Raw genomic sequence first — 17,852 nt, forward strand, 5'->3', positions numbered from 1 at the left:
TTGTTATCTCGAGCTCGATTTTTTTTAGATTGCAAATTAGCTGCTTTTACAATTTTTACTAGCAGGTAGATTAAGAATAAAGAGAATTTGTAATTTGTTTAATTATGATAATTTGAGATTCATAATTTTCTGCACCATCAAAAATAATACCCAATACTAAAACTAATTGTTGTCTTCTGTTTATATTTTATTTTGCTTTGAATAATGGTAATCATTTCCTATTTGCTAAGCGACACCGAGACATGAAAGAAAAATAAAGGCAAACTTTGAGTTAGTATTAGGTTCATTGTCAAGTTTTCTCACGTAAATCGTTAATACGTCAGTTTAAGTGAAAACGATTATAAAAGAGCACCTTTCTGGTGGGAGTAGTTAGGAAGTAAGTAAATATGTATGTACAATGTATTCAGATGGGTAACTTTTGCGTCAATTAAATAATGGTTCTATAGTTTAATGGCCAACGAAACGCCATCGATTTAAGATTGGAACCAATCTTAACTAAAAATGTCGTTATCAAAATTACAAATTGAAGGAATGCTTTTATGTGTTTGTAAAGTTCTAAAATGTATTTTTGTATTGTTAGGCTGATTTTGGTATAATTTAAAAAGTAATAAAATAAAAGTTTATATCTAAGAGAAAATCAAATTTTGTCCAAAGGACATCCATAACGCTGTTACTGGATCTACAGCGTAGTCATTTTTTGACAGAATACATTTTGAAATTCTTTGGCTATACAATTTAAAAAAATTCAAAGGTTCACTGTGGCGTATGTGTAACATTTTTTTCCAATTGAAAAAAGTAATGTAGGAAATTTTTCTGTGGCTGGCTATTGACCAAGTGATTAATACAAACACGGTTCAGATACACTTGAAGATTTAGCTAAGTATATCAAAAACTCTTTGCTTTGAGAAAAAAAAAACTTTGTGTACTAAGGAATCAACCGTAATCCTTAACTACTAACTTTGAACAAATCACTACAGTTGCTTTGACTGTATCTCAAGAAAGCAACATAGACAAATTGATAGACAGAATTCCAAGATGCACTTTTTTTGCATTCTTTATCATCGTTTTTCCATGTTTGATTATTATCTCGAGTTCGATTTTTTTTACCAACACACAAATCTTCATGACTTCAAGTCAAGAACCTCACTAAATTGAAAAAAAAAATATAAACCAAACTAAGCACATTTTTTAATAATTTTGCGAAATGTGCCACATTAAAAAACAAACAAAAATTTCATTAAAACATAACTCGAAACACGAATAAAAAAAAAAACAAAACAAAATATAAACTATGACGATTTTGATTGAGTGCTTCTTACACTCAAACTCAATAGCTAAATAAAATACCGGTGTGCGTGCGATATCATCATTCTAAAGTATCTATCAATGAAGAAGCCATTACCACTTTACGGAACGAAATCGAAATGGTTCGTGTGATTCAACCAATCAATAAAATGCCAGCATTTTTAAAATTAATTTTTATTTTTCAATTAATATTTGCTTTGACAATATTTTATTTCGTCACTTTTTGTTTGTTTGTTCGGTAATAGGTATAAATTAAATGAAATAATAATTCCGTTCTCAGAACTCTCTTGGTACTCTTTTAAGATAGTCATTCATAAGATAGTCATAAAAAAATAGTTGTGTTGAGTGATATACTATTTTGAGGTTGATATTGTTTTTGAGTTAAATATATTACTTGTGAGTAAATTTATTAATTGCGCTTATCAGATGAACTAGGTACTATTGTTTATAGTTTGTGTGTGAAGTCAAAAGTGTATCAGAAGTTTGATATAAGAAAATACCTATATTATTAGCGCGTTTTTATTTAAAAACAAAAATCATATAGCTCTCATGATCTATGATCAAATTATTGATTGGAAATATTAACTTAGAATACCTTAATCAGTTAGCATTTGAGTTTAGCACGGTGTAGTTGTGAGCTTTGAAAACATATAAAAAAATATTTTCTATTGACAAACGGTTTTTGTTTGTTTTTGTGGTGAGTTGACGGTTGATATTGTATAATTGTGGCCAGTAATTTTCATAATTGTTAAGATACAGACTTTAAAAACTATTGAGATGTTTTAAGTTAGGAATGAAAGTACAAATTTGATCAAATAAATCGAACCACGAAATAAGGAATACTGAATACTGATTTACAGAAGTGTTTAAAAATTAATTTCTGAATTATAACCTCTGATATAAAATTGGTTTACTTTTTGTATCTGAGCAATAAAAATAAAACTCAAATTTAAATGAAAAAATATTTGGAATTTCAAAGTTTTTCTTATACCATTTTCTTTTTCGAAATTTCTACAAACTTACGTATTGTTATAAAAAAGTTTTCATAAAAAGATTACTGGTTTGCTACCAATTATAAACATTTTGAAAGAGAACAGGAGATATAGCTCAGGGAAATTAGTCAAAATATGGGCATGAAATCGCATTTTTTTGCGGGACAAAATTTTTTTCATGGAATGTGTTCGGGTGGTTATCCTTATCATAAAAGTCAATTTGTTGGGATAATTGGAGGTTGGGAACAGCCGCCATCTTGGAAAAGAGATTGGTAACGTTTTTATTGAATAGCTCCATTGTTATTGATTTTAACAAAAAATGACAAAGGTAAGACTTATTAACAATAAAATTACCAACAAAATGATATACAAAACAATTCAGTGAGTTGATTAAATAAATTTTTATAGTTGGTCAAAGTGCGGGTTTGTATCGCAAGGTTGGGATAAAATGACATTTGTTCATATATACTCCTTTTCATTAGAATAGGTACACAACATTTCAAATGTTCAGTATTAATTTTTTCCTTACAGTGTAAGAAAAATAATAATTTTTTGGTGTCAAGTCATTGTTTAAGATGTTAGCAGAATCAGCAAAAAAAAATAATTCAAAACCTGTGGTTATTTTTCTTGTTTCTCTATGGCAAAGCATTTCATATCGAAAAACTGAGTTATTTTTTTGTTTCATCAGAATAGGTACACATAGAGAATGATGTCAAAGTGGTGCATGAAATGAATTTGAATCAAGTTCTTCTTAAAAATGAATTTTAATTATTTTATTTTTTGTATAGTGGCATTTTTATTCATAAAAAAAATAACGAAACTGTCCAGGAATTACATTGTTAAATCTCTCTATGCAATCTATCTGAATCGCTTCCCTAAATTGTTAAATAGTGGGTTAGGAAATATTTTTGTCTTAAAATCGACTATCACAAATTTCATCAGTACGGGCTAGCCATTTCCAAACATTTTCAACAAGGTTCAGGGTTGTTTTCTATGGTAGATACCCAAGTACTTTCTAAATTTGTACTTCCTCCCAATATTTTACAGAGCATTTTTTGTGGTAGGAGGCGTGGTCCTGTTAAAAAATTCAGAATACTGGTTCACAAATACTAGAGAATTAAGGAAAAGTTTCTTGAATATGCATTTACAAATAATTGTGACCATTCTTCACGTTTAAAATTCATTATTTGTATTATCGTAGAAGATTACTTTCTTCCATGCCTTAACACTTCTTTTTTAACAATGAAGTTGGTCTCAAAATGGTTTCTCCTTTCGCAGAATGTTAAACTGATAGTTTAACTCACCAAGGACATCAAAATTAAATGTTCGTTGATCCAAAAATAACAGAAATACCACTCAAATTTTCATGTGGTAAAGGATTTCAAAAACCTTAAACACATACAATTCTGTTCTTGGTGTAGTAATGGTGTCTTTTCAAAATTCAGCCATTTTAGAAGATTGGGACTAATGACCATTCTATTTACTGTCCTAAAATTACAAATAACAATTGTTTTTCACTTTTATTCTTGTCGTTAATCCACCAAAACTGGTAGCACATGTAAAAATTTACTCGTCTAAGAGTGTTTTTTGCATTTTTTTTTTACAACCATTCATTTTTTTTACCCCCAGAATGTTTTTATCTGAAGTCTGGATAGAGCATATTCACAATTCGTAATTTTTTTTTAACCATACCAGTATTGGTGGATCCTTCTTTGTTTGTTTTATTTCTTAAGGTGTTTTCGCCAAAATTTAGCGATTTTAACCCATGCTTTTTAAAATGGTAGTATGATTATTAAATTACACTTATTAAAGTCCAGTTATTTGTTTTAATGGTAAATTTGCCCGAAATTCACAAAAACATTATAGATAACAAGGGTGTACCTATTCTGATGAAGAAAGAAATAAGTAAATTTTTCCTCAAAAAATACTTTACCAGAAAAACAATGGGAAAGTTATGGTTCATTTTGAAATAATTTTAGCCGTTGCTTTACCTTACATCTTAAACTACCAAAAAACAATAAAACCTTATTGGGTCACGCACCACTATTGGCGACAAACGATTAATGAAAATTTGAAAAGTTGTGTACCTATTCTGATGAAAAGGAGTGTATCTGACGAACTTTTGATTTGTTTTGATATTTCTTCAAGAATGAATTATAGTACTTATAATTATCTATAAAATGAGCCCACAGTCTTAATTGTAACCATTGTATTGTAGAAGTAATCTAACTCCGAAACTCTTTATGTACTAGGCAAAAGTGAGAAAAAAGCAAAAAAAAAAAAAACATTTGGAATGCTGTTCTGAAAGAATAACACCGGCACACAAAAAAAAGTGTCATATTCCAGGAACCAGACCTATCTTTCTATATGTTTTTGGACCTGGTGAATCGGAATTTCGAGTCCGTTTGGCCCAGTCACCCTCCAGTTTTGAGTAAAATGCAAAAAACTCAAAAAAGGAAGTTTTTTCTTCCTTTTTTGGTGTCTTTTTTTGCATTTTTCTCAAAACTGGAGGGTGACCGGGCAAAACGGACTTGAAATTCGGATTCAGCGGGTCCAAAAACATATAGAAAGATAGGTCTGGTTCCTGGTACATACAACTATTTTTTTTTTTGTGCTGGCACACAAAAAAAGTTTCATGTACCAAGAACCAGACCTATCTTTCCATATGTTTTTGGACCCACTAAATTCGAATTTCGAGTCCGTTTTGCCTGAACACCCTCCAGTTTTGAGAGAAATGCAAAAAAACTCGAAAAAAGTCATAAAAATTCAAACAAAATGCAGTCACAGCTCAAAACTGGAGGGTGACCAGGCCAAACAGACTGTAAATTCGGATTTAGCGTGCCCAAAAACATATAGAAAGATAGGTCTGGTTCCTGGTACATGACATTTTTTTTTTGTGTGTGCCGGTGTAATTAATCGGTTCTTCAAAACGAAAAAAAAAAAATCACTGCCAACTGAGTTGCACGTACTTGCTTTTTAAAAATTAATAATAAGAAATAATACTTTATTAATTTTTAAAAAGTTTAAAAATAGAAAACCAAAAAAATAATAAAATTTTCTTTAAAATTACAAAACAAAAATCTCTTTAAATTGTTTTGACCTCCAAACGGTGTATGCCATTTAATTTATTAAACAATAAAACAAAGAATTTTTAGAAAATTTTATTTTGAAAGTCAAATTTTAAATTAAATTTATTTTTCACAGAAAAAAAAATAAGAATTGGATTTTTTTTAATCCAAAAATGATTTTTTTAAATTTACATTCAAATAGGTAACAAAACGTTTTTGTACAAAAATTTTCACTGAGATAAGTCGCGTTGCAGGATGCAGTACGTTTAGCGTTTGGGAGCAGTTGCGGTTTTATTCGCATGTTTAAAAAAAAATTAACAATAAGATATTGCAAAAACTCTCAGGGCGAAATTTAATAATCGATACTCAAGTATAAATTTTTCTCGACTTTAGTAAATTGAGAAGCGATTTCCTAATTCTGAAAATAATAAGTAGCGTAAAATCTTGATTTAAGTAAAATCTGTTGACAATCAAGCTTACAATAAAATTTGATTTATTTGAATAAGCTGTCAAATACCAAGGAAAAAAAGAAATTTCCCCGAATTACAGAACGGCGTTTTGAGCTCCGAAATAACATTTAACCACCGTCGAAACAGAATTAAAAATTACTTGATCTCATTTTAAAAACATTCATTAGTTATCCGACTATAGTGTAACATTAATTCATTTGAAAGTCATTTAGTCCTAGGATATCTTTTTTTTTTCTCCACTCTCTAAAATTTAAAAAAGCCCATTTAAAATTGTAAACCTGTCGAAAGCTTTTAATGCTACATGTTGCATATATAGCTTTACTCAATCTCGCAAGTTAAATTCCCCAGAGAAGTTCCTAGATTTTTTTTATTTAAAAATCCATGCTCAACACTCTCTGTTCTCTGTTTTGTGTTACGCGCTCTTATAATAAACCATACCCCAACAGGATGTCTACAGGTGGCATCTTAACAATACTATTCTGGGTAAATCTTTGGAAGGACGAGAATACGGAAATATTTTCTGTTTGTTGTGTTGAGCAAGGACCTTCGAAATCTCAGAGATTCAGTCGTGTCTCTATCGGTCTTTGAAACAGGTATTCCACGTTAAGCGGGTCGCGGTTCTGGAAAAATAATAAAATAAAATTTTGCAATGCAAGCTCCTCACCTGGAGCTTTTAACTGTGCCAAATGATACTATTCTTGCACTTATACCTTCCGTATCGTGTCTGTATGTGATTTTGAGTTCCAGGGAAATCTAGAGATTTAAAGGATTCAGTTGAATTCTTAAATATCTGCAGGACTGTCGGTTCGTGTGTGCTCCTTGATTTCTCTCAAAAATCAAATATCCTGTCTACTTGCAGCATTTCGCTGAATCTTTTTTTTTTCTAATTAAAGTGTTTTCCTTCTCATTGCAAAATTAATTGTGATGCAAACTTTTAACAAGAAGGAAATGTAAGATCAGAGATTAAAAAAAGGAAAAAAAAAAAAACAACAATTAAAAAGGACTTTTTAATTTAGCAAACAATACGAACGAAAAATGAAATTTACAGTGTTAAAAGGATAGGATATTGGATTTACGATTCTGCGCGCAAATGCTCACTAAAGATAAAGAGTACAAAAAACGAAAAAACAAATAAAAATAAAATAATACAAAAATACAATTTTGTTGTCAGTTATAATTGCGGTGCTACAATACACGAGGAGTGTGTTTGTGTGAGTGTGTGCTGGTGTTCTTTTGGAATATTGTTTTCTTGAGTCCTTTTTTTCATGGATGAAAGGAATGTTTATTTCCGTTTGAAAACATAATATCCTGCTCCATTTCCATATGCAAGCGGTGTTCATCTTGGGTAAAGTGATGTTCTATTATTTTAATCGTACATAATATATGGTTTTGCATGAATGATTGTTTTATTGATGTTTTCTTTCAAAGAAATAGCAATAGCTTCATAATGTACCTTTTCCCATTAAGAACTACGTAAAAACTCTAGCTTACATCATATAGTTAATTTTGAAAACAATTTTATTGTTCAATGAATGCATTCTATGGCAAATGCATTCATATTTTTTTCAGGTTCCAAATATAGGCGTCAAATTTGCATAAATTTTACCTTTAAATTTTGTTTACCTACCTTATTTGTATTTCTATTTTAGACGAATTTTGTATTACATTTGCTGCACTCTGAGGCACTCTATGTCTGTGAAAGTAACCGAATAATGAACGTGCTTTAATTGCAGCGCTACCGGTTAAACCAACATTCATACAATTCTTCGTTTAAAAGTGTAATACATGCCTACCCTCTTTTTGATGGTTTGTTTCTGTACAGGGTGGCTCAAATTTAGAAAGAAAAACTAATCAGGCAAAAAATTTATCTCGAATAATAAACCAAAATCTGCTTAGTTTTTTTTTTTTTTTGAAATAGATCAAAACTGAAACAAATTAAATAACTTCTTAGTTGCTTCGAATATTATTAATAGTACTAATAAATTAGGGGTCGAATTTCCATGCAAATGTATATTTTTGGAACAGTCAACGAATAATGCATACAAATAAGGAAATTTCCTTTTAAATGGCATTCAATCGATAGTGCATATTTTTGCATATTTTACTATAAATGCATATTTTGTATGTAATTTCATGTTTTTCATGCATATTTTACAAAAAATTGGAAATAACACGCTTCACCTTTTTGATCAAGAATGAATGAACGTCAATTGGAATAGAAGCCAAAAACGTAATATAAGCAAATACTAACTAAGCAAAACAAACAACACAAAGTTGCCCAAATAAGAAAATGAACTGCAACACGATCACATAATAAATTGGATTATTTCATTCATAGTGAATTCTGTGCCATTTTATTTATTTTTTTTTTTTTTTTCAAACAAGTCCCATTTATTCACAACCACAATGCTTTTCACTCGAACCATTGATGTCGAGATTTATTCTTTAAAACAAATACAACCGATTTTTTGAAGAAAAAAAATTTAATTTATTTGTTTTTATAAAAAAATATATTTCACAATATTTTCAGTTTCTTCTTTTTCTAAATTTTCAAAAACAATATTTTAATTTTCAATTATGTAGTTTTAAATGCATATAGGTATTTTAAGTGCATATTTTCAACTTTTAAGAAAAAAGAGGTTGTCTGTAAAGCCGATGATTTTACGTGATAACGTCGTCAGAAAACAGGTTGTGTGCTTTTGTTTAAAATGAGTCAATTGAAGCGTTTACTTTTTTCAAACAATCATAATTTACAAGAAAAAGCTAAAAAAAAAAAACATTTTTAAATTTTTACAATGCGCAAAAAGTATAAAAATAATTTCATTTTCATCAAAAAAAGCAAAAAAAAACATGAATTTTTATCTTCTAACGTCATTAATTCCATTTTTTCTCTAACAACATATAAAAAATTTTATACCATCTTAGCTCAAAATGTATATATCAATAAGGTAAAAAATCAAAAATTACCCAAAAATACACCTAAAAAACAAGGTGTTTTTCAAAAATTCATATTTCGAAACGCAGAGTGTTGGAAAAAAATCCGTATCCCTCATCTTTCACCTGGCATCTTTAGAATTGTCAAAATAAATTTCTTTTACCCAAAATCATCATTTTGTCATAGCCCCAACACGTGTACAACGTTCAAAAAGACGTTCTAACTTAGTTCCAAATTTTTTTTAGAATTTTTTCTTAAATGCAGTTATTCTTAAATTAATCTCGTCTATCTATAGCAAAAAAAAAAAAACAATTCTCTACGATTTCGCGTTCAGATTTTAGCCCAAATTTCATCTTTCGGTTTTACCCCTGTTTACCCTATTAAATGACAGAATTTTTAAAAATCCTTCATTTGAATTAAGCTTTAGGTTATTATCTTTCAAATAAGCTATAGAAGATTTTTGTATCTCTAATAGTTTATTTTTAATTTTGAAAGTGCGAGAGTGTAACGTTAGAAAATGGCGTCACTTTTTTGTGGGGGCTGCCATGGTTCATCGTTTTATAAGACGTTATCACGTCAAAAATCCTATCCCTAATAATAGTTATAATAATTTTACAATAATAGGAATAATAATTTTGACTAAATATATGCCTGCAAGACCAAAGGCATGGCACTAGTTAAAAGGAATAGAAAGATAGGAAAGAATTTTTTATTTTACAGTGAATAGAGAATTAGATGATTATAATCTCTTATAATCCAACGAGTGGCATCTCTTTTAAACTGGGGTTTATATTTAAGAATGCTGCTTAAGCTGGAACTCGAAACCACGACTCTAGATTAGCAGTCAAGCTCAAAGTGTAGACAAATGCACTATCCGTTACTCATGATTTTCAATGTTCAAGCAGGAGGTGCAGGTTTATAAAATTATAAACATGCAACGCATTATTTCAAAGCACTTTTATTTTAATAGTCATTAAAAAAATAGTGCAAAATATAAATTTACCTGCAATCCTATAAAGTTAAAATTCAGTTTAAAAAGAATCGTATTCTTTTCACCTTAAAAAACAACCCATTTGATATAGATATATCTACAATAGGCCGGTCCTTATTTGCTTTTTTTCAAAAATTAATGTAGACATCCGCTCAATCATCTCCAAATAAATTTTTAAAAAATCCTCTAATTTTTTCCTTCAGATTTTTATTATACCCCTTACTCGGTCTTTATCAAAGTGAAATTCTTGTACCTCGACTTCGTGTATGATTTTTGGATTATTCCCATATCTCCTTTACAGCTTGATCGATTTTGTTCTTATTTTGCAAAATTATACTAAAAATCATCCTTAGTAATATGGCATTTCGCATATATACTTGAATCACAAAAAAAAAAATGAAAAGGAAATCCATTTTTTTAGTACCTATTATTACACTTTTTTTTCCAGATTTCTTAAAAACGGCTTAACCAATTTCTTGGAAATTCCTTCATCACATTTATATGCAATATTTAAATAGTGTTGCATACTAAAAATTTTCATAAGTGTTTTAATTTCCTCGTTTTTTTTTACAAGAATCAATGTTCTAAAAATCGGTCACTGTGGCGTATGTGGATTATTTTCTTTCAAAAGACCCTTTAAACAAAATTAATTTTGTTAAATAAATAGTGAAAAAGGTTTTTCTTTGTAAGCTTTACACAAGAACCAGAGGTTCTCGTGTGTACATTGCTAGACGTTGTGCTTTTTAGTTTGGTTTGAACGTATGGTATCTATAAGATTAACCTTATTCTGGGTGTTTTACTTCTCATAAGAATTATCTCAATCTCAGCTACATGGTCCAAAATTGTGAACCATATTTCAGTGCTGAACGCACAACCATGGTGTAGATAGACTGATTCAAAAAAATTTTTTTTTTGTTCAAAGCATTGTTGAAAATATTGTTGGAAATTACGAAAAAAAAATACTGTAAAAGTTTCAGCCCTTAATGTTAACATTTAGTACCGCCGCATCGCAAATTTCTATTTCCCATACGATTTGTATGTGAAAGATTGTGTATTTGTGTTTAGAATTTTTTATTTTTTTAATGGTTCATCAAAAAGGCTAGATTTAATCATTTTCTTGTATAAAATTGAACGCTCTACAAAATTGCATTTATAAAATTTAAAAAAAACGGACTCGAAAAATTAATTAAAATAACACTGGTCGACAAAAAAACAAAAAAAAGTCGGGAGCAAGAACTCTGTAAGGTGATTTTAATAAACTTGAGTGTGCTGAATTCAAAACAGTTTACAGATTTTTTCCATCACGTCTTGTTTTCGAGCTCTGCTCATCACAATTTTAGCTATAAAGTCCAAAAAACTAATTTTAAATGAAATGTTTTTTGACATTTGATCTAAAAATATTATTATATACATATATAGTATATATTATTATATATAGTCGAAAACAGAAATTTACTTCAAATCTTCTTCAAAAACCATAAGTTACCTTAACCACCAAGATTTAGAGATATATTATCTTTCTATACCAAATATCTTTTAGAAAAAAAAAAATTTTGAAAATAAAAATAAACGTATTTAAGACGATGAAATACCTATAGCTTTTGAATATTGCATATGTAGTTCTGCGAAAAAAAATTTAACGGTGATGAAATTCAACGCCAAAAGTACCACAAAAACGCGTTTTTGACCTGTTAATATTTAAATATTTCGAAAACTTGACGTGCCAGTTTTGACTTCAGATTCGGAATCAGCATACAAAAGTCCTATAGAAAAGTATGGTATGGTTTGCCGACCAGTGTAATTTTTAGTTGAAAAAATGAATAATTCGAATTTATTGAAGAAATCTAATATGATATTATTAGGGGTTTGAGAGTTATATAAAAGGATCTGTGAAACCAAAACACAATATAGAATACAAATATTCGAAAATTTTGCCAAATTTTTTGAAAAACCTAATAATTTCGTCAAAAAATCGGAAAAAATGAGAAAAAATTACTTTTTATATTTTAAAGTTGAATAACTTCGAAACGCGACAATAAATCAAAAAAATTAAGAAGAGCTTTTGTAGAGCGGACAATTTTATAAAAGAAAATGATTTTGTCAAGCCTTTTGGATGAACCATTAAAAAGATAAGAAATTCTAAACACAAATACACAATCTTTCCCATACAAATCGTATGGGGAATAGAAACTTGCGATGCGGCGCAAGTCTAGTGTAGAGCCTTCCTTTCTGCTTATTTGATCACAGAATATAGCAAAAATTTTTTCTCCATTTTATCCACCCTACGCTTACATGATGATTGATATAGAGATATAGAGGGCCGAAAAGCTTTTTTTCGATTTTCAAATTAAAATAGCGCAAAAAATTTGTAAATGGTGAAGACTAAGAATGGTTTAAGAAATAATCAACAGGAAGTTTGAAACAAAATTTAATAAAATGGTATTTTTACAAAAATACCATTGTACAAATTTGTTCGTTTGGCACTAAGTTATAGAAAGAAAATACAAAAAGAAAGCTTTTGATCTATCAGTTTTGATTTAAAAAATAAGAAATTCAAAAAAAAAAAACTAATTGTAAACAAATTTTATTCTATTTGAAAAATTAACACAAAACGCATTGTATAAAATATTATATTTTATTCCGTCAATCTGACCGACGCGACGGTTATATACCAGGTCGTAATCGACTTGTATTCAAATATTGTATTTATAAATTTATATTTTTATACTTCAATAAAGTCATTTTAATCTAAATCTAATCTTATGAAATAATACTATTTAGGTACTACTACCACTACTACTACTTAAGTAGAAAACAAAAAAGATTCGCATTGGTTTCTGACTTCCGGTTGCAAAAGCATGCGTTTTTAAATTTGTCAAAATACGGCAAAAATATTGTTTTTTCTTGCGATGTTTTTTTCTTTTTTAAAGACTATTATTTTTGTGAAATAAGAATTAAAAATTAAGTTGACAGTTAGTGAAACAAATGAACTCGCCGAAGATTTTTGTGAAGAAGGCTTTGACTATTTATTATTCTCCTCCCAGCTAGGGTGTCCATTCGGGACCTTACTAAAAAGAGAACATTTTACTCTCAAACCTTTAAAAAAAGAGGACTTAGAAGAAAAAAAAGAGAACAAAAAGAACGTAACATAAGCAATACAAATATATATTTCCTAAACAGTTACTTAAAAGTAGTGGATCTAGGACATAGGATTATACTTATCAAACAGGATTCACGTTAAAAATGACCAAACATTTTTTTATTTTTTCAAAGAAGAACGCCTCCATATTCTCTGTTAATGTAAATCCTTTTTATTGGATGTTTAACTTCTCTAGAGAAGTAAACTTTGGAATAACATCACAAGTCTCTTTTTTGGAATATTTGGTTTTTAAAAAAACTTAACATAAACCCAAACCTCGCCTCCAAGCAATATCTATTCCTGAGTGGAGTCGAGGAGGGTACTAATTAGTATATATTTGCATAAATATATTCTGAGTTGAAATTTTAAAATATTAAGATCGAAAACGAAAAACAGAACATCTCTTTTAAATTTAAATGCGGTGAACACCTTACCTTTACTGTGAGTGGGCAGAGTTGAAACAAATTTTAAGGTGGGACACAGATAATCGTAACAATCTTGAAAAACTATGGACGAAAATGAAAAAGATACTTAAAAGAGGACTTTTGAAAAATAGAGAACAAAAAAAGAATTATATGAAAAAAGAGAGTGTAAAAAAGATCAGAGTTGAAAAAGAGAACATGATCTCTTTAAAAGAGATGTTCTGGAAACCCTACTCCCAGCACAATGGTGCCTTTGGTCCTTTTTTGCGTCAAAAATCATTTACACTGACATTTGGAAAGTGGAAAAACTTTTCCTGATAAAATGATTATCTAAAAAAATTTATTAATTAAGCTTCATATTTTATTTTCACTCTTTACAAGTTATTTTAAGACTTTGATATCAGTCATCAAACCAAAAACGATACGTTTGACTTTAAATATCAATACTTCAAAAACCGATAACATAACAGAAAATTCAAGAGTGCATTTCAAATCTCCATTTATTTATATAAAAGAAATAAATTCTACTTTGTAAGAAACTTTTGTTTACATTTGAAGCCATATAAAAAAGCTATCATAAGAGTAAAAAGCCTTCTTAGGTTTTATTTTAAGGAAATTTAACGCTAGGTATAGGTAAAGATGATAAAATTAATTTTAGATAAAATCTGTATCAAAGTTTTTATTTTCAAAATTATTTGTTTTTTATTATTTACCGACTCCAAAACAGGCTTCAGAATTTAATGAACACAATTAAATAAAAAAAATAAAAAAATATTGAAGTCGGAGGTGTTTATTTTACTGAACAAATACTGCACTCAAGGAGTTTACAAAAATAATACATTACAAAATTACTGCAATTATGTAAAAAAAAACATAATAACAAAAAGTAACCTGATAAATGTACATCGGTACAATTTCCTTCTATATTCAATTTAAAAGTTCAAACATTTTTCTTTAAACCGTTTTTTTTTTCTTTTTTCATTTACAGTTCAACGATAGCCAACAAATAAATTTTGAAAGTACACGCCTTGTACCTGTGGATTAAAATGAATGACGAAGACATTTACGAAGTGAAAAAAACATGGGAGATACCAATGGAGAACCCCTCTGAGTCGGGACAAGCAATTTTAATTGAATTTTTCACCCAATTTCCGTCCAATCAACAAAAATTCGAACAATTTAGAGAAGTACCAGTAGTCCAACTTAAGGTATAAATTGGAGAGTTATGATTAATTTCAATTGAATCTTATGATTTTTTTATTTAATTTTAGGATAACGCCAAGTTTAAATCTCATGCCGGACGTATAATAAGACTTTTTGATGATTCCATCAATGCCCTGGGAACAGACTATGCTGATTCTGCAATTCAAGAATTATGGAAGACTACGGCGAGATCACATTTTCGAAGAAATATTTCAAAACAGTCTTTTAGTGTAATTGTTCTTCTTTTCTTTTAAATATCACAAAATTCATCAAAATATTAATTTCCAATTTCTTCTATAGGAACTAAAAGGCGTTATTTTACAAGTCCTTAAAGCTGCATGTAACCTCAACGACAGACAAGTTGAAGCTTGGACAAAACTTATGGACCATGTATATGAGATTGTTTTCAAAACACTTGACGAGCTGGCTTCCAGCGATCAGTGAGCATCGATATTTTTCAATACCAAATTTCGGTTACGGACTTTAGATATTTTCAAAGCAAAATTAGGCAAAATATATGACACAATGATGAATAATTGTTAGATCACCGTTCAATTAAAATTTAGGAATGGCAAATTTATGTGAAAAAATGCACAATAATTGAAATTGGAATTAGTATTATGTACTTTGTAAACAATTTGTTAGTACATAACAAATTGTCATAAAAACAACATACCTACACAAAGGAAGTATGGATAAAAAAAAATTATATTTATAAGTATATAGGGGTTTCAATGGTGTTCTTTTGCAAACTATCCTCCTCGTTCGTGTCTTGTATTTAGTTTTTACCTCAACATGCTTATTAACACAAAGGAAGATGTAAATTAAAAAAAAAAAAAAAAAAACAAAAAAAAAAATTGTTTATGTAACATGTGTTATTTTTTATTGAGAGAAATATATATATATACTTATATACAATAACGTATGTACGTACTAAGGAATGAGTTTTTCTTTATTACAAATTTGAATCCATTGAAGTTTTGGAGTTTTAGTTTCAGGAAACGTCCGAAACATGTTCGGAAAGCGTTCAGGACAAGTTCAGGACACGTTTGGAGCACTTTCAGGACGCGTTCAGGACATGTGAGGCGTTCAGAATAATAAATGGGTCAAGTCCATTTGAAATTTGTGCATTTTCTTTTTTTTAATTTTGAGAAGCTTTTTCTCAGGAACTAAAGGAACTTTTGATATAAATGTTTCACAGATCAATAGAATTTCTTTCTTTCATTTTATTTGATATAAAACGAAACCCTTAATTTTTAAGACCTTAAAACACCCAACCAACAGAGAAGTGCTGTAGTGCTGTTGACCCTTAAGTTTCTTAAGTTTCAGTTAATAAGCCAAAGAGAAATTAAACTTAATCTATAGTTTAAGTCACTGTTCACAGAATTTTTGCCACAAGAAGCAAAATATACTTTTCTAGTGAGCCGGCTTAGCAACAAAATCCTGCACTTTGTGATAAAAGCATGAAATTTATATCATTGCTAGTACTCAATATTTATAACGATGCACAGAAAGCAATTTTGTGAAATTTGTGATTATTAGATGGCTCATGATATCCTCATAGGTAAAATATTAAGTGGCCCAATATCTTGAAATGAGGGTTACATATTGTACTAACAATCCTATTAATTTGATCCTTTCATCACAAACTGCACTATTACTTTTCATACTTTTACTTTTGCACTTCACTCCTTCCCGAGTAAAAATAGAAATTGATTTTTTTAAGAAAAAAATCTCGAGCGCCGCACCACCGCTGCACCACCGCCGTTTGCAGGAATTTTCGCCGCACCCACCGCCGCAACACGACTGCAGCACGTCCGCACTATTTCATTTTGAATGAAAAATTCGGTGCACGACCGCCGCACCACGACTGCAGCACGTCCGCACTATTTCATTTTGAATGAAAAATTCGGTGCACGACCGCCGCACCACGATTGCAGCACGTCTGCACTATTTCATTTTGTATGAAAAATTCGCCGCACCATGATTCATAATTTTGGAATTTGGAAAAATAAAAAAAAAAAAACTACCGACGAGAAGGAGATTCGAACCCGAGCACTTTCAATTAGAAGTCCAACGCTTTGACCACTCGACCACCAAGTCATGTTTGCATGAACTGGCAATTTGTAATTTAAGCCAAAATAGCATTGAAGACGACTTAAACGTTTGTATACATAAGTACGAGAATAGAATTTTTTTCATACAAAATTAAATAGTGCGGACGTGCTGCAGTCGTGGTGCGGCGGTCGTGCACCGAATTTTTCATTCAAAATGAAACGGTGCGGACGTGCTGCAGCGGTGGTGCGGCGGTTTAGAAATTATTGATCATAGTGCGGACGTGCTGCAGCGGTGGTGCGGCGGAATTCCATTTTTACTCGGGTTCAAAACATTAATTTTTTTTTTTTTTATATAATCTGCGCGCACTAAAGGGGTTTTGGGTACCCTTAATATGTATCAACACAGTGCGAGCGTTAGGAAATATTTAATAAAAAATAAAAGCAAGCAATTTAAGTTTTGCATGAAAATTCAATATTCCATGGTAAGAATAATTCATTTTTGTTGGCCCAATATCTCAAAATAACTCTTATATTGAGTACTACCTTCTCCTTCTTCTTCTTCCTTTTCTCGGCGCTGTTATGATCTCGATGTCGAGGGGATCATAAACTTCCCACGTTACTGCTTCACACTAGTGATCCGCCTGTGGGGTTCGCCGGGTTGACCTCAGAAATCGGCGGCAAGCCTCCCGGTTTTGTATTGTTCCGTTTCTAAGGCCAACTGAATGCTGGTGTTTTTGCATCTGCTTGTACCAGGAGTTTTTAGGCCTACCTTTCTTTTTATTTCGTGTTGGAACGTTTTATGATATTGCTTTTTTGACGGGGTTCTCAGGATCTCTCCTTTGAACATGGCAATACCAACTGAGTCGGTCGTGTTCAATTTTTTGGGAGATGGTATTTTTAACATGAAGGCTTCCTCGGATCTTCGTACTTCTAATTCTATCAAGCTTTGAGTACTACCAATGATATAAATTTCATTCTCTTATCACAAAGTGCACAATGGAGCTCTTTTTTTTAATGCTAAGCAGCCTTACTATTCTGAAGATTTTTGGTTTGCTGAACTCGAATCCACAATCAGAAAAATTCAATTAGCTTCCGTTCTTGAAATATAACCCTCATAAAATGTAGCCTTTTCAAGGGCTCTGCAGAGGGGTTTTTTGATATTTTTTTTGCCGAAAATAACTCTATACCTTTTTAACTATTATTTTGAGCTAAAGAAATTTAATTTAATTAAAGTTGACAACATGAAGTTTTCTGTAATTAATTAAAGAAG

General features: G+C 30.1%; 2 protein-coding genes across 5 annotated transcripts in view; one reads left to right on the plus strand and one right to left on the minus strand.

Annotated features, from left to right (window-relative positions):
* LOC129914159 (F-box/LRR-repeat protein 7) overlaps window positions 1-17,852 on the minus strand; it is a 242,530-nt gene that overhangs the window by 95,540 nt on the left and 129,138 nt on the right. The window lies entirely within an intron of this gene.
* LOC129914161 (cytoglobin-1) lies at window positions 1,601-15,387 on the plus strand. Of its 3 annotated transcripts, none has more exons than XM_055993267.1 (4): window positions 1,601-1,701; window positions 14,311-14,530; window positions 14,594-14,755; window positions 14,826-15,387. In XM_055993267.1, exons 2-4 carry the CDS (start codon window positions 14,369-14,371, stop codon window positions 14,967-14,969), a joined length of 468 nt encoding a protein of 155 aa, XP_055849242.1. In that variant the 5' UTR covers window positions 1,601-1,701; window positions 14,311-14,368; the 3' UTR covers window positions 14,970-15,387. The 3 variants fall into 3 exon arrangements, with proteins under 3 accessions (XP_055849242.1, XP_055849240.1, XP_055849243.1); XM_055993265.1 differs by lacking the exon at window positions 1,601-1,701 and adding an exon at window positions 1,872-2,002; XM_055993268.1 differs by lacking the exon at window positions 1,601-1,701 and adding an exon at window positions 6,822-7,180.

This window comes from Episyrphus balteatus, chromosome 3, assembly GCF_945859705.1.
Source record: "Episyrphus balteatus chromosome 3, idEpiBalt1.1, whole genome shotgun sequence".
NCBI classification, from domain to species: Eukaryota; Metazoa; Arthropoda; class Insecta; order Diptera; family Syrphidae; genus Episyrphus; species Episyrphus balteatus.

What these genes read in the sequence shown, in the direction of transcription:
- LOC129914161 (XM_055993267.1), top strand. Translation starts at nt 14,369, where the DNA reads ATGAATGACGAAGACATTTACGAAGTGAAAAAAACATGGGAGATACCA. An exon ending in TACCAGTAGTCCAACTTAAG is followed by an intron (nt 14,531 to 14,593) that starts GTATAAATTGGA and finishes ATTTAATTTTAG; the next exon opens with GATAACGCCAAGTTTAAATC. An exon ending in TTTCAAAACAGTCTTTTAGT is followed by an intron (nt 14,756 to 14,825) that starts GTAATTGTTCTT and finishes TTTCTTCTATAG; the next exon opens with GAACTAAAAGGCGTTATTTT.